The sequence below is a fragment of the Scyliorhinus canicula genome, chromosome 2 (assembly GCF_902713615.1).
Source record: "Scyliorhinus canicula chromosome 2, sScyCan1.1, whole genome shotgun sequence".
Lineage (NCBI taxonomy): Eukaryota > Metazoa > Chordata > Chondrichthyes > Carcharhiniformes > Scyliorhinidae > Scyliorhinus > Scyliorhinus canicula.
Window position 1 is genome coordinate 150,019,284 of NC_052147.1, and position 23,435 is coordinate 150,042,718.

A 23,435-nucleotide genomic window follows, 5' to 3' on the forward strand; every position below is an offset into this window, starting at 1 on the left:
CCCTGCACGGCAAACTATCTCCCTCGCCTCGGGCTCACACTCAATCCACATACAAGGGCGCACCATCGCGACCCTAATGATTCCCTCTCCGCTTCGGAACTTCGACACTCCTCAGTCGAAAAGGAAGCTCAAGCCATTGTGGAAGCCGTACGGCACTGGAGGCACTACCTTGCAGGTAGGAGGTTCACCCTCATGTAGCCACCTGGGGTGGCCACGTCCCGATTTCAAAATGGACACTCATGAGGAGTGTAGGGAAAATTGGCCAGCTACAGGGAACACAAGCAGGTGCAAGGTTTCCTGTGTATTAAGATTTGCAGAACCCAGACAGAACCAAAACCAATAGCCATTTACATACTAATGAGCGATCTCCAGAAACAATCAGAAACATAGAAACAATCGGGACCAAGACAGACTCCCCGGCGTCAGTGGGAGCTAGGATAAAGGCAGGCCAACGAACACCTAGGGCCCGCCCAACGATCAGGGAACAACTCCAGTATTGGAGAAAATCGATGAGAAAGATTGAGACCTGATCCAATTAATTGGGACCAAGTCCGGGGACCGCCCAAAAGGGCGCGAAGCCCCTGGGACCTATAAGATAGCGTCCCCAAGTTCAGTTCGTTCTTCTTGGCTCTTGGCTCTCAACGAGGAGAGACCTGCCTAGCAGCTGCATCAACCAAGTAAGTCTCAGATCAACGCACGCTACGAGATAGACGCTCCTAGCTACTATTCCGTACCAGCTCGAAGCCAACATAATCAGAACTGGACAAAGGCCATTGTTCCTCTGACCTGGTGGGCCATTCGAAGCTAAGTATAGGCTTTTAGTAATAGTGATAGTTTAGTAAGTAGAGTTTTATGCATGAGTATTGATTGACTGTGTGTATAATAAATGTGTATTGATTTCAAACTTACTAACTGGTGTATTGAGTTATTGATCAGCACTTGGCTTTGAACCTCGTGGTGGTATCATAAAGATACCTGGCGACTCTAGAGCAAAGGTTATTAAAACAGAGCAATTAAGTAAAAGCATAACGAGCAACACTCATCACCGACCAAAGATCGGTTGCCTTCATGTTCGACAACTCGCAAAGGGGCAAAATAAAAAATGATAAAATCTTGCGGTGGAGGATCGAACTCTCCACCTACAATTACGATATTATGTATCGACCAGGGAAGCTCAACGAGCCCCCAGATGCCCTGTCCCACGGCACATGTGCCAGCGCGCACGACGACCACCTGAAGGCTATCCACAATGACCTCTGCCACCCGGGGGTCACCCAGCTCGCCCACTACATCAAAGCCCGAAATCTGCCTTTCTCCACTGAGGAGGTAAAAGCCATCACCAGGGATTGCCCGATCTGCGCGGAGTGCAAACCGCACTTCTATAGACCAGACAAGGCCCACTTGGTAAAGGCTTCCCGGCCTTTTGAACGCCTGAGCATCGATTTCAAAGGGCCACTCCCCTCGACCAATCGAAATGTGTATTTTCTTAACGTCATCGACAAATTCTCCCGCTTGCCCTATGCTATACCATGCCCCGAAATGACTTCCCACACAGTCATCAGAGCCCTGCACAGTGTCTTCACCCTGTTCGGTTTCCCCAGCTACGTACACAGCGACAGGGGTTCGTCCTTCATGAGTGACGAGCTGCGTCAGTACCTGCTCGACAAAGGCATTGCCTCGAGCAGGACTACCAGCTACAACCCCAGGGGGAACGGGCAGGTGGAAAGGGAGAACACGACGGTCTGGAAGACCGTCCTACTGACCCTACGGTCCAGGAATCTCCCGACCTCCCACTGGCAGGAGGTCCTCCCTGACGCGCTCCATGCAATTAGGTCCCTCCTATGCACCGCCACCAACCAGACCCCTCACGAACGATTATTTGTTTTCCCTAGGGGCACTACCATGGGGGGTTCCCTCCCATCCTGGTTGAGGACACCGGGCTCGGTTCTCCTCCGGAAGCACGTCCGGGCACACAAAACTGACCTGCTAGTAGAGAGAGTGCTACTGCTTCACTCGAACCCCCACTACGCCTTCATTGAATACCCCGACGGCCGTCAGGACACCGTTTCCCTCCGGGACCTGGCGCCTGCAGGATCCACCATCACCATCACCACCGCCGAGATACCCCTCACACTACACCCCACCCAACCCCCCACGCCCTGCGCCCCCGCGCCTATAGGTTCTTTGCCCACGCTCTGTGCCCCTGCACCTATAGGTTTCCTGCGCCCCCCTTCGCCCGTCGCACCGGTCAGGAATGAAGCTCGGACCGAAACACCCCCGGGGTCCCCCCTCATACCCACACCGATCGTCACCACCCAGCCACCTGAAGAGGCTGCAACCCCGGTGCTCCGCCGATCCCAAAGGACGACTCGGCCATCAGACCGGCTAAACTTGTAGACCCGTCACCCCCGCCGGATTTGTTTTTTTACAGGGGGTGAATGTGGTGAATTCATACTGTATTGTAATTCACACTGTACTGTATTGCATAGTATTATGTCCTTGTGGGCTCTGTCTGTGAGCCGTTGCGCGGCTTTGCCCATAGGGGGAGATGAGGGGCTTGTACAGGGCTCCACCCTTGGCTCCGCCCATGGCCCCTCCCACTACCGGAAGTATAAAGTGCTGCACTTGTGTGCCTGCTCTCAGTTCTTCCAGTCGCAGGCAGGCTCAGTTGTAAGACTATTAAAACCAATCGTGTTCCGAGTGAATTGATGGTCACATCACCGTCGGCTGTGCGTCAGTGTCTGGTCTGTCCGTCCTCTATGTGTCCGTCCGCTGTGTGTTCGTCCCCTGTGTGTCAGTGTCCTGGGTGTCAGTGTCCTGGGTGTCCGTGTCCTGGGTCTCTGTGTCGGTGGCAGGGCTTCTGTGGCGCATGCCCTCCCTGCCGTGGCCTGCGTCCCTGGGGGCCACTGGACCTGGCACTGGCAGTGGGTGTGGTACGCCAGACGGCCCGGGACGACCAGCGGCAGGTCCTGTAAGACACAAGACAGCATGTATCGACAGGCGGACGGGAGTGAGGGTGTGGAGTGGGGGGGCTGGGGTGGGGTGGTGTGGGGGGCTGGGGTGAGGGTGTGGAGTGGGGGGGCTGGGGTGGGGTGGTGTGGGGGCTGGAGTGAGGGGGTGATGTGGGGGGCTGGGGTGAGGGTGTGGACTGGAGTGAGGGTGTGGAGCGGGGGAGCCGGGGTGAGGTGGTGGAGTGGGGGGCTGGGGTGGGGTGGGGGGCTGGGGTGAGGGTGTGGAGTGGGGGGCTGGGGTGAGGGTGTGGACTGGGGACTGGAGTGAGGGTGTGGAGCTGGGGTGAGGGTGGTGTACAAATAGGATTATCAAAACCGCTTGACATCAACCACAGAGAAATAACCAAAACTGGAAATAGAAGGACCATTGAAATGTTACGGTGCAGAAAGAAGAGGCCCCTGTCTAGACCCTGCAACCTTTTGTATACCTCAATTAAGCCATCCCTTAGCATCCTCTATTCTAAAGAAAACAACCCTAGCCTATCCAATCTCTCCTCATAGCTGCAATTTTCAAACCCTGGCAACATTCTTGTAAATTTCATTGTAACTCAGCATCTGTTAATGTTATCTTATCCAGTGACACTGTACACAGCTACGCTGCAAACTTGCATCCTTTACATTGTCAGATATCTGAAATCATCGCCCAGCTAAGATATTTTTCAAGTGGCACCACCAAGAGTAACAACTTACAAATACTTCCCCTGGTAGAATTGAATCTATCCTCATGTAAACAGCAACAGCCAGGGCCTTGGGAATCGCTGATTTTTTTGAGGAATCAGGTGATGAGAGTCGAGCTTCCTCCAAAATTGCGGATCTGTGGAACAAAACTAAATGTTCATTAGGAATTCTTGGCACATTTATAACGCAATTATCTACATATTGATTGATAGCAATTCTCAGCCTTTGGCCCACTTGCTCCGACCATTCTCCCCTAAAAAAGAATTCTATGGTTATAACATTTAATAACAACAGGAGCATGGGAATGTGAAGAGCCCATTGAGTAAGCCATTCAATTAGATCTTCCCTCATCTATGCACTAACTCTATTTACTTGCCTTTTCTGCTTCTCCTCCCACCTAACCAAAATCTACCAAACTCAAGTCTTGAAAATTTCAAATGGCCCTGTGTCCACAGAGTGTGTTCTAAATTTCAGCAGCTCATGTGGAAAAACATATCTGGATTTCACTCCTGATTGACCTGACTGTAATTTGAACCCTTTGGTTCTGGTTTCCACCCCACCCCACCACCAGAGGAAATATTTTTTCTATTCACCTCTTTGTGTGGTAACAAGTTCCAACAAGATTGCAAAAATCAGGGGCGGGATTCTCTGACCCCTCGTCGGGTCGGACAATCGTTGGGGGGCGGCGTGAATCCGGCCCAACCGCTCCGACACCGGCTGCCGAATTCTCCGGTGCCGGTTTTTGGGTGGGAGCGGGGATCGTGCCGTGCCGGTCGGGGTCCGTTGGTAGCGCGCCCCCCCCCCCGGCAATTCTCCGGGCCCCAATGGGCCGAGCGGCCACCTGTTTTCGGCCAGTCTCGCCGCCGTGAAATGGACATGGTCCATACCGGCGGGACCTGGCTTTGAGGGCGGCTTGCAGAGCCCTCGGAGGGGGACATGGGGGGGATCTGGCCCAGGGGGAGCCCCCGATGGCCTGGCCCGCGATCGGGGCCCATCGATCTGTGCATGGGCCTCTGCCGTGGGCACTCTTTCCCTCTGTGCCGACCTGTGTAAGGCTCCTGCACATGCGCCAACTCGCTCCAGCCGGCAGAGGCTCTTTGGCGCCAGTTGGCACGGTGCCACCGACTCCTGCGCCAGCCTAGCCCCTGGAAGTACGGAGGATTCCACACCTTCCGGGCGACCCGATGCCGGAGTGGTTCACGCCACTCTTTGGCGCCGGTATGGCCTGCCCCGCCGATTGCGGGAGAATCCCACCCCAGGAGTAGGCCATTTGGCCCTTCAAACCTGCCATCAATCCGACTGATTCCCTAAATTATTCTAGGGCAGTACGGTGGCACAGTGGTTAGCACTATGACTTCACAGCACCAGGGTCCCAGGTTCGATTCCCTGCTTGGGTCACTGTCCGTGCGGAATCTGCACGTTCTCTCCGTGTTTGCGAGGGTTTCCTCCGGGTGCTCCGGTTTCCTCCCAAAAGTCCTGAAAGGCGTGCTCTTAGGTGATTTAGACATTCTGAATTCTTCCTCTGTGTACCCCAACAGGCGCTGGAATGTGGCGACTAGGGGCTTTTCACAGTAAAACCTCATTGCAGGGTTAATGTAAGCCTACTTGTGACAATAGAGATTATTATTTCTTAGGCTCTGATTGGATTGCATCCCCCCATAAACCTACATTCAAACCGACATGAAACCTGTCTTCATAATTTAACCCTTTCAGCCAAGACATAATTCTGAAGAATCTGCACCGCACTCCTCCCTAGAGCAGTATGTCCTTCAGGTCACTAATATTAAACAATAAATTTGGACAAAGAGAATTGGGATGATTACAGAGGGATGAGCAAAATAAATTCCAATGCTACAGTTCACAGCTCTGAGGAGTGAACACCATTCACCAGCTCTGGCTACCTCAAAGTGCTTCATGGTCAATGAAGTATTTTGAAGTGTTCATCACTGTTATAATGTGGGAAAGACAAAAGGGATGGCAAGTAAATTATTATTTGATGTTTCCATAATTGAGCTACTTGCTTCTATTTGCATATCACCGAAGGGGGCACTTTTGGAGCAGGGTCAAGAGTGACATGGGTCATTCTACTATCATTGGAATGGCATGTTGCTTCACAGTGCTAGGGTCCCAGGTTCGATTCCCGGCTTGGGTCACTGTTTGTGTGGAGTCTGTACGTTCTCCCCGTGAGTGTGTGAGTTTCCTCCGGTTTCCTCCCACAAGCCCCGAAAGACATGCTGTTAGGTGAATTGGACATTCTGAATTCTCCCTCTGTGTACCCGAACAGGTGCCGGAATGTGGCGACTAGGGTTTTTTCACAGTAACTTAATTGCAGTGTTAATGTAAGCCTACTTGTGACAATAATAAAGATTATCATTATTATAGATGTCATCCAAATTCCTGTTCCATGGAAGTCAAGGTGTAGAAAGAATGAGAGTGGAAATTAAAGCAAAACTGACCCAGTTGCGCGCCAAGGAGAGGTTTACTTTCATTTAAATGGCTGCCCCTGAAATCCTAACATTTCCATGACTTGCTCCTGTACTGGTTAACCCTCTCCCATGTGCAAGCACTGTTTCCCTGCATTTTAAGAAATTCTCAACCGTTTTCAAATTCCTTCACAGCCTCACCACCACAGCCCCCCTTTTCCCTCCTCCCTTCCCCCAGCCCCAAACAAGCCTCCAGAATTCTTGTGTGTGGTGAATGTGATTCACACTATATATAGTTGCCAATATCACTCCATATATATATGTTCGTTATCTACCCGTTGTAAGATCAATGCTGTATATAGTTGCCAATATAACTCCATGTACATATGTTCACTATCCACCATTGTAAGTGCAGTTGCACTATCCGACCACCAGGGGGAGTCGCTCTGGGAGTACGCGAGAGTTTGTACTGGGCTCCTTCCTTGGCTCTGTCCAGGACTCCTCCCCCTGGGACCGATGTATAAAGATCAGTGCCTTAGAGCCAGCCTGCCAATTCATCTGGAATTCAACGACGAATAGGCTGGCTCTGTTGTAAGTGTATTAAAGCCTCTGTTCAGATCCAACTACACGTGTTCGCTGAATTGATGGTTCCATCACTGTGCTCATACAGTTTTGGCCTCCACAGCATCCTGGTTTTCTTCACTTCAGATTGGCAGTTGTCACCCCTGTCATCTCGGACCCATTTGGGCAGCACGGTAGCATTGTGGATAGCACAATTGCTTCACAGCTCCAGGGTCCCAGGTTCAATTCCAGCTTGGGTCACTGTGCGGAGTCTGCACATCCTCCCCGTGTGTGCGTGGGTTTCCTCCCTCAGTCCAAAGATGTGCAGGTTAGCTGGATTGACCATGATAAATTGCCCTTAGTTTTTGTACAAGTATATAATTAACTGTAACTGAAAGAAAATTGCCTTCACTTGCTGTAACTCGGAGTTACACTTGTGTAGCCCCGCGGTGAATAAAAGAATCATTGAAGTTATCTGGTGTTCGACTGATACTTGCATCCGGACTGAAGTTTAGGAATTCTCATTTGGTGGCCCGTACGGGAATCTCTGGTGCATCGACAGAAGCAGATGGTGTAAGCGACAGATCGTCTCCGGACGTGTAGGGGAAATAGGGCCCCCAAATGTGAGTATTTTTACCACTTTGGTAAGAATAGCTAATGCCTCTAAAATTAATCAGTGGAAATTGACTTAAATGGAATAACACAGATAAAGTTTTCGAAGGAGAATGGAATATTTTGTTCAGTATTTTAATTGAGCTATTGTGAAATTTCTGTCTCTTTACTCTGATATTTGCGACCTGTGAGAATGTGTATGCTTGGTCTGTGAATGTTAATATCTCTTTGCTACGATTTATCTTCTGAGAAAGTAACCATGGGTTTATAATCTGGAATTTTAGAATAGGCTCCAGAAGGATTTTTACCTAACTTATTGTGGTGTGTCGTCTGACATTGTGATTTAAACATTATAGTTTGAGTACAGTTAACAATTTTTTCTTTTCAAAGGCTATCATTGACATTTCCAGGGTAATTTTGATACACAAGGACTTTTAATCACGGTGCAAAATCACGTACGTAAGAATAAGAAAATATTAGTTTTATGGTGTTCAGTGGAAGTTAGGATAGTTGAAATACATATGACAGTTGCAATGCATATGACATATGATCAAGCCGGTGTTTCGTTAGTTCAGGGTTAAAACTTCCCTGACACAAATACTTTGTAATCATCAGTAGGGTAAAACTAACCTGTCTCACAACGCTGATGTTTTAATTATGAGATTGCAGAATTAAGTGTAAAGGACAGATGGGTAAATAAAATATGTCCATGGTCATGTTTCATGTTCAAAAAAAGTAGGGTGGTGATAATATGATGTCTGAGAGAGAACCACGATATGGCGCAAAATTGGTTCAGTCAGAGATTCAATAACTTATTGTGTTTGATAGTTCAAAATAATTGTTCAAAATTAGCTTGGAAATTAAAACTTCAGACAATGTGTGAAGCTGTTTTTTTTAAAAGGAAAATCACACAACTCTGATTGAAAGCAAATCTATATTCCAAAAGACACATTGTTCTCAGACACCTGATAAGAGGAACTTGGCAGCAATCCAACACTCCCGTGCTGGGTTTGCCTGTCCACACTCTGAGCTCTGGCTTTGTAATTCCGATAAAGTAATAAAAAGTCAAAACAGCTGAAGATGTATTTTCAATTGGAACGTACAAATTTTAAGTTTTGAATTTTCAGATATATTCAGATTAGTTAAGCTACTCTGTCCCATGCAAAATGGATCTTTGGTGTTAGAACATAGAACATACAGTGCAGAACTTTACAAGTAACTATAAGTGCCACGATATTTGCAGTAGCTTCAGGAATTTGAGACAGTTGAGTTATTGTAAACTGGCTAATTAACTAGGCAAATGCAACATAACTAGGAAAATGGATATGAAAGGTTTGGCATATATATATATATATATATATATAAGGACAACTAACCCCTGCTTAACACAAATGTTCAGCCCATACAGGAAAAGTTTCATACGGACAACATCTAACACCTGGTGACGACCAGGACACTTTTCCACTTTTCCTTTAAATTTTTAGGTTAAACATTCAGGAAAGGCTGGCATGACAGCAGCACCTGTGGAGACTTGTGATGGCTCTTGAGTTCTCAGAACAACTACAAGCACTTCAAGGCGCTTGAACATCATTGACTTCACAACGTACACAGGATACACGTAGCTATATGAACTATGGGGCTTTACATAATTTTATTGATGGGATATGCATCCCAGCAGTCAGAGACTGGACCAAGGATATAGCTTATTTTAATGCTTGGCTACAGCTACATTCGGGGAAAGACATCGGATGCGTAAACAACTTGTGTCTGCTTCTCGCGCGTTCCGGTAATGTTTATAATATGAATTAAATATGTACAGTGTTTTAAGTAAGGTTGTTATGAAGCAGGCTGCCAATGACACGGGTGCCACTAGATTTTGAGGGCATGACGACCTACACAGGGTTAGAAGAGGCATAATCAATAATGTAGTGACTTGATTTAAGACAGATTTAAGACAGAAACTTCTCTGGTAAAGTCACTAGACATGCAAAGGTTGAATGCGAAGGTAGAACAACTTAGATATTAATGACACAAAATGGCTGAACAAGCCACATTCCCTGTAAACTGTCTTATGAAACCCAAGAGTAGGTATGTACAGGCAGTATCCCAACAGTCGCTGATAACAGCTTCACAGAGCAAGACATGCAATGTATCCTTGATAAGCTCAAGGTCTACAGCTGTCGACAGGATATCATTATGTTAGTTTTGAATGACTTCTGTATGAAGTTAGGGATGGGTAAGACAACACCCACTTTAACCATATATGTGATAATTAGGGATGCTTGGAAACTTGATTGACTGCATGTAATAAGTGTGACGTGAATATAGTTGATTGATTGTATGTAAATGAGAATAAAAACTAATTTGAGGCAACAGCCTTTGAAACCCCGTTCACAGCCCAACAAGCCGAGTTATTTGCCCTAATTCGCGCCTGTGTCCTCGGAAAGGATTTAAGGGTGAATATTTATACAGACTCTAGATATGCCTTTGGAGTCACGCATGACTTTGGCCAATTATGGAAAAATAGAGGATTTTTGACATCCGCCGGCACACAAATTTCACACAAGGCATTAGTTTCTCACTTGCTACAGGCCCTGATGCTGCCCAAACAAATAGAGGTTATAAAAAGCAATACCTTGTGAAATGGGTAAAACCCCATTACCGGAAGGTCCCTTTGAGACACTCCAGATGGATTACATTGAGTTGGAAAGATGCCAATGTTATAAACATGTATTGGTTATTGTTGATGTATTTAGTAAGTGGATAGAAGCTTACCCCACTGTAGATAACAAAGCTTCCACGGTAGTAAAAGTTTTGATGTGAGAAATTGTTCTTAGATTTGGGATTCCACATCGATTAAGCTCTGATAATGGACCTCAGTTTGTGGGACAGATCAATAAGGAATTTTGTACTCAGCTGGGAATAAAACAACAATTACATTGTGCATACCAACCCCAGGCAGCGGGAATGGTAGAAAGAACTAATCAGACATTAAAAACGAAACTGGCAAAACTACAGGCAGAGACTAGAGACTGGAGCCACTTGGCTCATATTATTGCCCATTGCCCTCTTCCAGATACGTGCAACCCCGGCCGGAAAGACACGACTGAGTCCTGCCAAAATTCTATATGGCAGACACTTTCGCACTCCCTGGGATCAAGAAAACCCCAAGGACGTCCAATTGCACCACATGACAATGAAATGGCCAACTATGTGATAACCTTAACTAAGGTATTGAAAGGCCTCCATTCACGGGTGCGAGCTGCTTATGAGGAAATACCTCCCTTGTCCAGTTCTGTCACTATTAATCCGGGAGAGTATGTCCTGATTCGCAATTGGATTAGGAAAGGACTGGAACCTCGTTGGGAGGGACCTTACCAAGTCCTACTTACCACCCCAACGGCAGTAAAGGTGGAAGGGAAAAATGCCTGGATCCACATCCATCATTGTACGGCCTTGAAGTGAAATGAAAAGTAACCTTTTTTGTTTCCAAGCCCTAGGTTACAGTTCCACCCAGCCTGTAGGATGAAGTACCTACTTATCACCGTAGTCCTACTGGGACTCTTGGAGACAAGTGGGGAGGCCAAGCAAAGAACCTGTGGAGACAGCGGAAAACAAATCCATCACCTGTGTCGGGACGACACTTTACGCTGCATCAACAACGACCCTGAGGAAGGAGGATCCTGGAATGTGACCCCGGTGGACGAATGTTCGGCCTATGTGCGATGACCGCACCAAACCCTGCTCCTTGATGGAAGAACTAAAGGAAGATTGCCCTGCCATCGGATTGGATGTAGTTGGGACTATAATTGCAAAAACAGGCATAAAACTGTACCGCCAGGACGAAAGTATAAGGGAGAGATGTGTTAGTGAAGAACAACTCTTATAGGCAGGAAAGTGAAAGGGATCAAACATCAACCCTTCAAAGGACAACGCGTAACGTAAACGAAAGGCAGAAAAGGGAATTACATGTAAACATGTATCTGGGCGGATCATGGGGGTCTTACCTGTTGCATGGATTAATGATCCTGGGAGTGGTAATACTTATAATAATCATGCTTAGCTTCCTAATGAAATGCTTCTGTAAAAGTGTCAGTGCAACAGTAATTCCCCAACAGTTAATACAGCAAAATGAAGTGAGCCTAGTGGAAGAGAAAGAAGATGCAGAGGAACTTAGGAAAATGATAGAAGTGCAGATAGAATGGGAAAGACTGAGGCAAGTGGCTATGGATTAGAAATTATCATAAAATGATAAAAGGGGGGAATGAGAGTTTGGCTCAAGTTAGAATCAGAGCTTGATAGGAAATGGAATGTCAAGTTAGAATCAGAGCTTGATGGGAAATGGAATGTCAAGGTTTGTGTAATATGTGTCTGTGCCTTGTGAGAGGAATTGCTTCTGTGTTCGGCTTGGTATGGCCTTATCGCGATAAGGCTGTGACTGTCTGTGGGAAAGAAACGCAGCTGGGCGATGAGTTACTCCTTCTGATGATAAAAATTGCTATGCTATGTAGTTAATGAACTAACTGTGTGAATATTGAAACAAAGAAGAAAATATATGAAGGAGGGGTTTGAGGGGGTTTGTACAAGTAGATAATATAATTAACTGTAACTGAAAGAAAATTGCCTTCACTTGCTGTAACTCGGAGTTACACTTGTGTAGCCCCGCGGTGAATAAAAGAATCATTGAAGTTATCTGGTGTTCGACCGATACTTGCATCCGGACTGAAGTTTAGGAATTCTCACTCCTTCAGGATGTTCATTAGAAGTAACCTCTTTGTGAAAGCTCCTCCCAATTTCTCCTTACCTGAGTGGGTGTCGACATTTAATTTGATAGCCCTCATGTGAGGGTTTACTGCGTTAACAGTGCTACATAAACACAATGTATCAGATGTATCTTTAAAACTATCGCAAGGTAGGCAGAAGTTGTATAGCTCATATACCTGTTTGGACTAAGGAGTTTCTGCATATCGCTCCTCGTCTTCATCAATTGTTTGGATGGTTTTCCAGACAGGATGATTGGGATATTAGTAGTGGAAATATTTGCACTGGTTGAGAGTCCATGACGGGTTTGGGACGTGGACTTGTGCAATGGCTTTGCTTTGTTTTTCGCTGTGGCATCCAATTCATGGTGGCTCGATGCTGTTCTACTGGCTGAGGAGAACAATCGCCTGTCAAGTTGGAAGCTTTCTGTCAATTTAAAAAAAAAAGGAATATAAATCGCAACAGTCATTGCAACTTGAAGAGACTTTGTTCCGCAGCGAGGTGACCTTGAACTTTCAGCTACTTCAGCAGTTCCCTTTGAAAACTTTCCCGAGTGACTGGCAACAGAAAATATGTGTGCCCGTGAGGGCGAGTCAGCCCAACAATGCCCAAACACAATGAGCCATCTGTCCAGGCAGGGTCCTCGCGGCAGACTGGAGTTTTTTCTGATGACAGCTTCTGCTTCCCAGAGCAAGCAGCCCATGCCAGAGAATCGGCCATCGCAAGTGAGCTGGGTGACATACTGCTGGAAGCTGGGTCTGCCATACAAGCTACGAACAAAGGCTCACATGGCCGCCATATAGCATCAGCTTAATATAATAATCTTCATTATTGTCACAAGTCGGTTTACATTAACACTGCATTGAAGTTACTGCGAAAAGCCCCTAGTCGCCACATTCTGACGCCTGTTCGGGTACACGGAGGGAGAATTCAGGATGTCTAATTCATCTAACAGCACGTCTTTCGGGACTTGTGGGAGGAACCCAGAGCACCCGGAGTAAACCCATGTGGACACGGGGAGAATGTGCAGACTCCGCACAGACAGTGACCCAAGCCGGGAATCAAACCCGGGTCCCTGGCGCTGCGAAACAACATTGCTAAACCCCCCTCCCGACTCCCCACACCCCACCGTTCAACTCAACATCCCACCTACAAAAGGAGAGATTCCCGTGAGAATCAGGGATTAATCTCAATAACGATACTGGAGAAGTCTTGGCAGCGGTGCTCTGGGAGGAACTGAAGGCAGTGATGAGAGGGGAGCTGATTTCAATCCAGGCATACAGGGACAGGAGACAGGGCAGAGACAGACCGACTGATTAAGGAAATTCGACGGACGGACAGGAGTTACGCAGAATCCCCGAAGCCAGAGTTACTCAGGAAACGACAGAGGCTGCAGGCCGAATTTGGGGTGCTGACTACAGGCAAGTCTGTAGAGCAGCTTAGAAAGGTAAAAGGCGCAATTTATGAGCATGGGGAGAAGGCAAGTAGAATGCTTGCGCAACAACTAAGAAAGAGGGAAGCGGCGAGGAAAATAGGGAGGGTAGTGGATGGGGAGGGTAATCTAGTGGGTGACCCGGCAGGGCTGAACAAGGTCTTTAGGGACTTTTATAGGAAGCTGTACACTTCGGAACCCCCCGGGGGATGAGGCGATTCCTGGACGGACTGACCTTCCCAAGAGGCATCTGGCGACCAGAATTGAGGATTGTGTACCGGATGCAATTGTGGAGGACCAAACCGGGTTTGTAGAGAGGAGGCAGCTGGTAGCCAACCTAAGAAGGCTGCTCAACATGATTATGATGCCCCCGGAAAGTAGGGAGGTAGAGATAGTGGTAGCCATGGATGCTGAAAAGGCTTTTGACCAGGTCGAGTGGGATTATCTGTGGGAGGTACTAGGACGGTTCGGGTTTGGGGCGGGGTTCATCGACTGGGTTAGGCGAGTGTAAGGACGAACAGGACGACATCGGACTACTTTAGACTGCACCGTGGGACAAGACAGGGCTGACCTCTCTCCCCTCTGCTGTTTGCGCTGGCCATAGAGCCGCTGGCAATTGCACGGAGAGCTTCTAGGGGCTGGAAAGGACTGGACCGGGGGGGGCAATGGAACATAGTCTCGTTATACGCAGATGATCTGCTGTTATATATATCGGACCCAATGGTGGGGATGGACGGTATTATGGAAATCCTGAGGGAATTTGGCCGGTTCTCAGGATATAAATTGAACATGGCTAAGAGCGCTTTGTTTGTAATTTAGGCGAGGGGGCAGGAGAGTAGGCTGAAGGGGTTGACGTTCAGGCTAGTGGGGGAGAGTTTCCGATATTTGGGGATTCAGGTGGCACGGGACTGGGGCAAGTTGCATAAGCTCAACCTGTCCCGATTGTGGAACGAGTGAGGGAGGAGGTCCGGAGGTGGGATGAGCTCCCACTGTCATTGGCGGGGAGGGTGCAGACTGTTAAGGTGATGATTCTCCCGCAGTTCTTGTTTGTTTTTCAGTGTCTCCCCATCTTTATCCAGTGGTCCTTCTTTAAGAGGCTGAATAAAATTATTCTGGGATTTGTATGGGCAGGGAAGTCCCCGCGGGTGAAGAGGGTGATGCTTGAAAGGAACAGCGAAGAAGTGGGGCTGGCGTTGCAGAAATTCAACAACTATTACTGGGCGGCCAACATAGCGATGATAAGGAAATCTATGGTGGGTGCGAGGTCGGTTTGGGAGAGGATGGAGGCTGCTTCGTGCAGGGGCACTAGCTTAGCAGCCCTGGTCACGGTGCCTCTGCCGCTTCCGCCGGCACAGTACTCCACCAGCCCGATAGTGGTGGCGGCTCTTCGGATCTGGGGCCAGTAGAGGAGGCATATAGGGAAGGTAAGAGCACCGGTGTGGACCCCAATCTGCGGCAACCACCGATTTGCCCCGGGGAACATGGACGATGGATATTGACTGTGGAGGAGGGCAGGGATTATGAGGATGGGGGATCTGTTCCTGGAAGGGAGCTTTCCGAGCATGAGGGCGCTGGAGGAGAAGTTTGGGCTGGCAAGAGGGAACGACTTTAGATACTTACAGGTGCGGGATTTTGTACGCAGACTAGTGCCGTCCTTCCCACGTCTCCCGCCAAAGGGGAGGCAGGACAGGGTAGTGTCTAGGGGAGAGGTGGGAGAGGGTAGAGTCTCAGACATCTATAAGGAAGTAATGGGAGCTGAGGATACGCAGACCGAGGACTTGAAGTGGGAGGAGGAGCTCGGAGGGGAGCTGGAGGACGGTATTTGGGCAGCAGCCCTGAGCAGAGTAAACATGACCGCAACATGCGCCAGGCTCAGCCTGATCCAGTTTAAGTTCGTGCACCGGGCCCACATGACGGGGGCCCGGATGAGCAGATTCTTCGGGCTGGAGGACAAGTGTGCTTGATGCACCAGAGGGCCGGCTAACTATGTACACATGTTCTGGTCGGGCCCTAAACTCAGGGAGTATTGGCAGGGATTCGCAGATGTCATGTCCCGGGTATTGAAAACTGGGGTGGTAATGAGCCCGGAGGTGGAAATCTTTGGGGTTTAGGAGGACCCGGGAGTCCAGGAAGACAGGGAGGCCGATGTTCTGGCCTTTGCTTCCCTGGTAGCCCGGCGGCGAATATTGTCAGCATGGAGGGACTCAAAAGCCCCCGAGGGCTGAGGTATGGCTATCGGACATGGCAAGCTTTCTTGGCCTAGAGAAAGTTAAGTTCACCTTGAGAGGTTCGCTATCAGGGTTCGCCCGAAGGTGGCAGCCATTTATTGACTTCTTCGCAGAGGAGTAAGCGTCAGCGGGGGAGGGGCTAGGGTAGAGTAGAGTAGGAGGATATTGAGGCAGGTCCGTGCGTGAACAGAGCCGTGGTTTGCACTATGTTTAATTTGTGTCTTGACTTCTTTTTTTTTGTACTGTACAATGTCACTTTTCTACATGCCTAAAATACCTCAATAAAATTGTTTGTTAAAAAAAGAAGAGATTGACTTCCGGTGGCGGCGATGTCCGAGTGAGCCGCACATTCGGTGGGCTCTCACTCCGGCCGGCTGGAACAGCTGTTTCCCCGCGATAGCGGGACTACGGAGGCGGCAGAAAGGCTGCCTGGAACAGAGGAGGAGAGCGGGCTGCAGATGATGTAAGTGTGGGAGGCCAGCAGGTGAGGAAGAAGGAGAGAGAGAGAGAAGGAGGAAGCTGACCTGCAGGGTAAGATGGCGGACCCACGGACCTTCCTTCCTCCAGGACAAAGGGAAAAAGAAAAAGTGTGGAGTTGCTGAGGAGGGACAGCTTGGACCCACTTCAGATGCCCAAGAGGTAAAATTGAAGGAGCTGGGCGAAGGAAAGCGGCAGCGGAGGCGCTGAGGAGCGGGCTGCGGCATATGGAACAGCGGGATTCCAGAAAGCAGAAGAAGAAGGAGAAAAAGGGACAGAGACAAGGACCGGAAGAAAATTACCTGGGACCTAAGATGGCGGACACACGGAACCCGGACTCAGCAATCCAGCTGGCGCTGGATAACATGCTCCAGGTAATGAAGTCCAGTTTTGAAGCGCTGAAGCGGGACAGCTTGGACCCAATCCAGAAAGCGGTGGATCAGCTGAACCAGAGGCTGGACGCCCAGGATGTTAAAGTTAAGGAGCTGGGAGAAGCGGTGGAGGAGCAGGCGGATGCGCAAACGGTTGCAGCGCTAGAAGTGGACGGCCTGAAAGAGCGGCAGAGAAGACTGCTGGACAGAGTGGAGGAGCTGGAGAATAGAGTCCGCAGGAACAATCTGAGGATGGTCGGCCTCCCGGAGGGGGCGGAGGGAGCTGATGCTGCAGCGTTTGTAGCAGACCTGCTGGAGCAGCTGATGGGGGCCGAAGCCTTTTCGCGACCGCTGGAGCTGGAGGGGGCACACAGGGTGCAGGCAAGACAGGGGCGGCTGGGCGGACCCCCCCGCCCGATGGTGATTAGGTTCCACAGGTTCGTGGACAAGGAGCGGGTGCTGCAGTGGGCAAAGAGCGCCAGGAGCAGCACGTGGAATAACAGTGTGCTCCGCATCTATCAGGACCTAAGCCAGGAGGTGGCTCGGCGGCGAGCAGCCTTTAAGAATGTCAAGGAGGTGCTGTTCAAGAAGCACGTGAAGTTTGGTCTGCTGTTCCCAGCTCGGCTATGGGTCACGCACCAGGGTCAACACCACTATTTTTCCGAGCCCGAAGAAGCGATGGATTTTGTGAGGGACCTGGGGCTGGTCTCGAAAGGAGGCCCCAAGGACGCGAATTAGGGCCCGAGGATTTCTGTGGGGAGGAACGCCGAATGTGCCTGGACTGCTGCTCAACGGTTTGCTGGGCCAATGGGGCCAAGCGGAACATTTGAGACTCTTTCCTTTGTTCATGGACATTTATGTGCTTTTTCTCTTTTTTCTATGTTTTTTCCCTTTTTTTTTTTCTTTTCGGTTTGGGCTTTTTGTGCAGCTCGCGGAAGACACTGGAGCCGGCTTGCCCCAGTGGGTGGGGAGGAGGGCGGGGAAACAAGGGGAATGGGACAGGAAGGCGCCGGAGTGTTGAGTCACCGGGCTAGCAGATTGGCTAGTCAAGGAAGTCAGATGGGGGGGAAAGCTACAGCCAGTAGATGGCAGGGGTGGGGGTATCGGGGGATGGGGTTAGGGGAGGGGGGGGTTGTTCTGCTGACGGGAGAGGGACTTGAAATAGGCACTGGAAAGGAGGTCGAGGGTGGAGGCAGCTATAGGGCGGGCCAGGAAGGGCGCGACGCACGGGTCAGGGGCTGGCCCGAGAAAGGCTATGGCTGACCGGCGGGGTGGGGGGGGTGGGATGTGCCCCCCGACCAGGCCGATCACCTGGAACGTCAAGGGACTGAATGGGCCGGTTAAGAGGGCGCGGGTGTTCGCGCACTTGCGGGCCTTGAGGGCGGACGTAATTATGTTGCAGGAGACACATCTGAAAGTGTCAGACCAGACCAGGCTAAGGAAGGGCTGGATTAGCCAGGTCTTCCACTCGGACTTGGACTCGAAGTCCAGAGGGGTGGCAATCATGATCAACAAGCGTGTGCAATTTGAGGCAGAGGGCATATCCGCAGACAGGGGGGGGCAGATACCTGATGGTACGGGGCAGGCTGGAGGGGAGAAGAGTGGTGCTGGTGAATATATATGCCCCGAACTGGGATGACGTGGACTTCATTAAAAGAGTGCTGGGGAAGATCCCGGACTTGGATTCTCGCAGGCTAATAATGGGAGGGGACTTTAACATGGTCCTTGACCCGACTTTGGATCGGTCGTGTCCCAGAACGGGTAGACTCTCAGCAATGGCAAGGGAGCTGAAAGGGTTTATGGAGCAAATGGGGGCAGTGGACCCCTGGAGGGAGGGACAGCCAACAGGAAGGGGCTACTCGTTCTACTCGCACGTCCACAAAGTATATTCCAGGATAGATTTCTTTGTGCTAAGCAGGGACTGTAGGGGGGAGGTAAAGAACAAGGAATACTCAGCAATTACTATTTCAGACCATGCCCCGCATTGGGTGGACCTGCAGTTCGGGGGAGCGAGTTATCAACGCCCGCAATGGAGGCTAGATGTGGGACTGCTGTCGGAGGAGGGGATCTGCGAGAGGCTTCGGAAATGTATAAAAAATTACCTGCAGGTGAATGACACTGGGGAGGTCTCAGCGGCGACCGTGTGGGAGGCGCTAAAGGCAGTAGTGCGGGGGGAGCTGATTTCAATTGGGGCCCATAGAGCCAAGGCAGACCGGGCAGAGATGGATAGATTGGTCAGGGAAATGGGCCGGATAGATGAAGAGCACGCGGAGTCCCCGGGGGAGGTTTTACTCAGGGAAAGGCAGAGGCTACAGGCGGAACTGGGGGCACTATCCACGAGCAGGGCCGTGGAACAGCTTAGGAAGGCGAGGGGAGTGGTGTACGAGTATGGGGAAAAGGCTAGCAGACTGTTAGCGCAGCAACTTAGGAGGAGGGAGGCGGCCAGGGAAATAGGTAGAGTGAGGGACGAGGGGGGGCACAAAGTGGAGGATCCGGCAGAATTGAATAGGGTATTCCGGGACTTCTATCGTAAGCTGTATACTTCGGAGCCGCCAGAAGAACCGGAGGGGATGAAAAGGTTTCTGGATGGGTTAACATTCCCAACAGTTGGGGGGGGGGCGAGTGGAAGAGCTGGGGGCCCCGATTAGAGTAGAGGAGGTATTGGGGGGCCTAAAGGCCATGCAGTCGGGGAAGTCCCCGGGGCCGGATGGATACCCAGTAGAGTTTTATAGGAAGTTCTCTGAGCTGGTGGGCCCGGTCTTGGCGAGGGTTTTCAATGAGGCAAGGGACAGAGGGACCCTGCCGCCGACAATGTCACAAGCCACCATATCTCTGATATTAAAGCGGGGTAAAGACCCGGAGGTGTGCGGGTCCTATAGGCCAATCTCCCTGATTAATGTAGATGCCAAGCTCCTGGCAAAGGTACTGGCGGGTAGAATGGAGGACTGTGTACCGGAGGTGATTGGGGAGGATCAAACGGGGTTCGTGAAAGGTAGGCAGCTGGCGGCCAATCTGAGGAGATTGCTTAATGTGATAATGATGCCCCCGGCGGGTAGAGAGGTGGAGGTAGTGGTGGCTATGGACGCCGAGAAGGCCTTTGACCGGGTGGAGTGGGAATATCTATGGGAGGTGCTCGGACGGTTTGGGTTCGGGGAGGGATTGGTGGATTGGATCAAATTATTATATCAGGCCCCGAGGGCCAGCGTCAGGACCAACAGAGAAGTGTCGGAGTACTTTAGGTTGTACCGAGGGACCAGGCAGGGCTGCCCGCTCTCCCCGCTGCTGTTTGCGCTGGCCATAGAGCCGCTGGCGATTGCGCTGAGAGCCGCAGAGGGTTGGAAGGGGATGGTGAGGGGCGGGGTTGAACATAGGGTTTCTCTTTATGCAGACGACCTGCTCCTGTACGTGTCGGACCCAGTGGCCGGGATGGGAACTATACTGGGAATGCTGAGGGAGTTCGGCCAGTTCTCAGGATACAAATTAAATACGGTCAAGAGTGAAATGTTTGTGGTACAGGCAAGGGGCCAGGAGAACAGATTGAGAGGGCTACCGTTTAGGTTAGTTGAGGAAAATTTCCGGTATTTGGGAATCCAGGTGGCACGAGACTGGGGCAGGCTGCATAAGTTAAATTTGGCCAGGGTGGTGGAGCAAATGAAGGGAGAGTTTCGGAGATGGGATGCACTCCCGCTGTCGCTGGCAGGGAGGGTGCAGACTGTAAAGATGACAATCCTCTCTCGATTTTTGTTTATTTTTCAGTGCCTCCCGATCTTTATCCCACAGTCCTTCTTCAAAAGAGTTAACGGGCTGATCATGAGCTTTGTCTGGGCGGGAAAGTCTCCGCGGGTGAAGAAGGCAATGTTGGAGAGGAACCGCAGCGAGGGGGGTCTGGCGTTGCCGAGTCTGGTCAATTATTACTGGGCGGCCAACATCGCTATGATAAGGAAGTGGATGGTGGGTACGGGGTCTATTTGGGAGCGAGTGGAGGCGGCTTCGTGCAGGGGCTCCAGTTTGGAAGCCCTGGTCACGGCTCCTCTACCGCTGCCGCCGGCCAAGTACACCACCAGCCCGTAGTGGTGGCGACCCTGCGGATATGGGGCCAGTGGAGGAGGCATGTGGGGGAGATGGGGGCGTCTGTCTGGGCGCCAATCTGCGACAACCATCGGTTTGCCCCCGGCAGTATGGATGGGGGGTTCCGAGTATGGCGGCGAGCAGGGGCGGGAAGGGTGGGTGATATGTTCCTGGAAGGGAGCTTCGCGAGTTTGAGGAGCTTGGAGGAGAAATTTGGGTTGGTAGGGGGAAATGATTTTAGATACCTACAGCTGCGGGACTTTGTTCGTAGACAGGTCCCATCTTTCCCGCGCCTCCCGCCAATGGGGATCCTAGACAGAATAGTCTCTGGGAGGGACGAAGGGGAGGGTAGAGTCTCGGGTATTTATAAGGTGCTCATGAGGGAGGAAGGGTCCCAGACAGAGGAACTGAAACTTAAATGGGAGGAGGAGCTAGGCGGGGAAATGGAGGATGGGCTGTGGGCAGAGGCCCTGAGTAGGGTAAACTCGACCGCGACATGTGCAAGGCTCGGGCTGATCCAATTTAAGGTCGTTCACCGGGCCCATATGACGGTGGCTCGGATGAGCAAATTTTTCGGGATAGAGGACAAATGCGCTAGGTGCGCGGGAGGACCAGCGAACCATGTGCACATGTTTTGGGCATGCCCTGAGCTGAGGGGGTACTGGGAGGGATTTGCGGGGGTCATGTCCCAGGTGCTAAAAACAAGGGTGGTGATGAGTCCAGGGGTGGCAATTTTTGGGGTTTCGGAAGACCCGGGCGTCCAGGGGGAGAAAGCGGCCGATGTGCTGGCCTTTGCTTCCCTGATAGCCCGGCGACGAATATTATTGGCGTGGAGGGACTCAAAGCCCCCGAAGACTGAGTGGTGGCTTGCGGACATGTCAAGTTTCCTGGGGATGGAAAAAATTAAGTTCGTCTTGAGGGGATCTGTGCAGGGGTTCACCCGGAGGTGGCAACCATTTATTGACTTCTTTGCGGGAGAGTGAGCGTCAGCAGGGGGGTGGGGGGGGGGGGGGGGGGGGGGGGGGGTAGAGTAGAGTAGGAGGGAAAATATGGCGGGTAGTACGGGTGGGAGGGGAGCGGGCTTGTGCAATATGTTACGATGGAAGTATTGAAAGTACGTGGATGTTTGCACATTTTTGCCTTTTTTGCTTCCTTTCTGATGATGTCTGTAACTGTTTATAAAGCCAAAAACTACCTCAATAAAATTGTTTATTAAAAAAAAAAAGAAGAGATTAACCTCAATGAGTAAAATCTTGCACCATTCTACATAAGAACAGGGGGAGGCCACTCAGCCCCTTCAGTCTGTTTAAGTTGATCATGGTTGGTCTGCATCTTATTGGCCCACCCAATGGTCTCTTAACCTGGACTCTTCCCCCATAGGAAATTGTTCCTCTCCAGCTACATCATCAAATCCTTTCTGTTGTCTTAAATATCTCCGTTTGATCATCCATAAATGTTTTAAACTCGAGGGAATGCAAGATAGTCTATGCAACCTGTTCTCATAATTTAACCCTTATTAGCCATGGTCCCTGATGGATTCTATCCCAGACACCGGAGGTGAAAGGTGAATGGTTGATCCAGCCTCTGACAACCAGGCTCCATTGGTGGTCACAGGGAAGCTGATCCAGTAATTTACACAACAGACAAGAATCCAGTCGAGGCAGAAACTCTCATCGAAGCTCAAAGGTTAGACACCTGGGGCGGGATTCTCCGACCCCACGCAGGGTCGGAGAATCGGCCGGCAGCGGCGTTATTCCCGCTCCCGCAGGGTTTTTATATCTCCCACCGGCCAAAAACCGGCGTTGTGCAAATCCCGCCGGCAGCCTCTGAAAACAGCTGGCGCCGGCGGGATTTCATTTTTTTTTAGTGTCCACAAATCTCTGGCCCGGATGGGCCGAAGTCCCACCGACGTGGCCACGGGTCACGTCGGCGAAAATCAAAGTTGCTTTAAAACGGCGTCAACCATTGATGATGGTTGACGCCGTTCAGTGACGGGGGGCGAATGCGCGTGGGGTGGGTAGCGGCATTGGAGCGCGGTGGGGGGAGCGGTGGGGGGGGGGCGGGTGGGGGGGGGCATTGGAGGCATTGGAGCGCGGTGGGGAGCGGTGGGGGGAGCGGTGGGGGGGGCGGTGAGGGGAGCGGTGGGGGGCACGGTAGAGGAGGCATTGGAGGCATTGGAGCGGGGTGGGGAGCGGTGGGGTGCACGGTAGAGGAGGCATTGGAGAGCGGTGGGGGGCGCGGTAGAGGAGGCATTGGAGGCATTGGAGCGCGGTGGGGAGCGGTGGGGGGCACGGTAGAGGAGGCATTGGAGGCATTGGAGCGCGGTGGGGAGCGGTGGGGGGGCGGTGGGGGGATAGGGGATGGGGAGGAGGTAGGGGGGAGAGGGGGGGAGGAGGTAGGGGGGAGAGAGGGGTGGGGAGGTAGGGGATATGGGGTAGGGTGGGGGGGGTAGTGGGTTGGGGGTGTTGGGAATAGAGAGATCAATCACTTACCTCGAGTGCCGGTAGATTGGGGGGGGAGGTGTTTGTTAAGAGAGAGAGATCAATCAATTACTTTAGTGCTGGTAGATTGGGGAGGATGGATGGGGGTGGGGGGTGGGTTGCGGCATGGGGGGGGTGGGTTGCGGCATGGGGGGGGTTTGCGGCATCGGGGGGGGTTGCGGCATCGGGGGGGGTGGGTTGCGGCATCGGGGGGGGTGGGTTGCGGCATCGGGGGGTGGGTTGCGGCATCGGGGGGGGGTTTGCGGCATCGGGGGGGGTTGCGGCATCGGGGGGGGTGGGTTGCGGCATCGGGGGGGTGGGTTGCGGCATCGG

The 23,435-nt window shown here is 51.1% G+C and overlaps 1 protein-coding gene across 1 annotated transcript in view; it reads right to left on the minus strand.

Annotated features, from left to right (window-relative positions):
* LOC119962279 (cyclic nucleotide-binding domain-containing protein 2-like) overlaps nt 1–23,435 on the minus strand; it is a 150,239-nt gene that overhangs the window by 39,200 nt on the left and 87,604 nt on the right. Inside the window, exons 10-11 of the mRNA XM_038790267.1 lie at nt 12,226–12,472; nt 3,702–3,825 (exon numbers count right to left, since the gene is read on the minus strand). Of these exons, the coding sequence (XP_038646195.1) occupies nt 3,702–3,825; nt 12,226–12,472 (371 nt within the window). The remainder of the gene's footprint in view (nt 1–3,701; nt 3,826–12,225; nt 12,473–23,435) is intronic.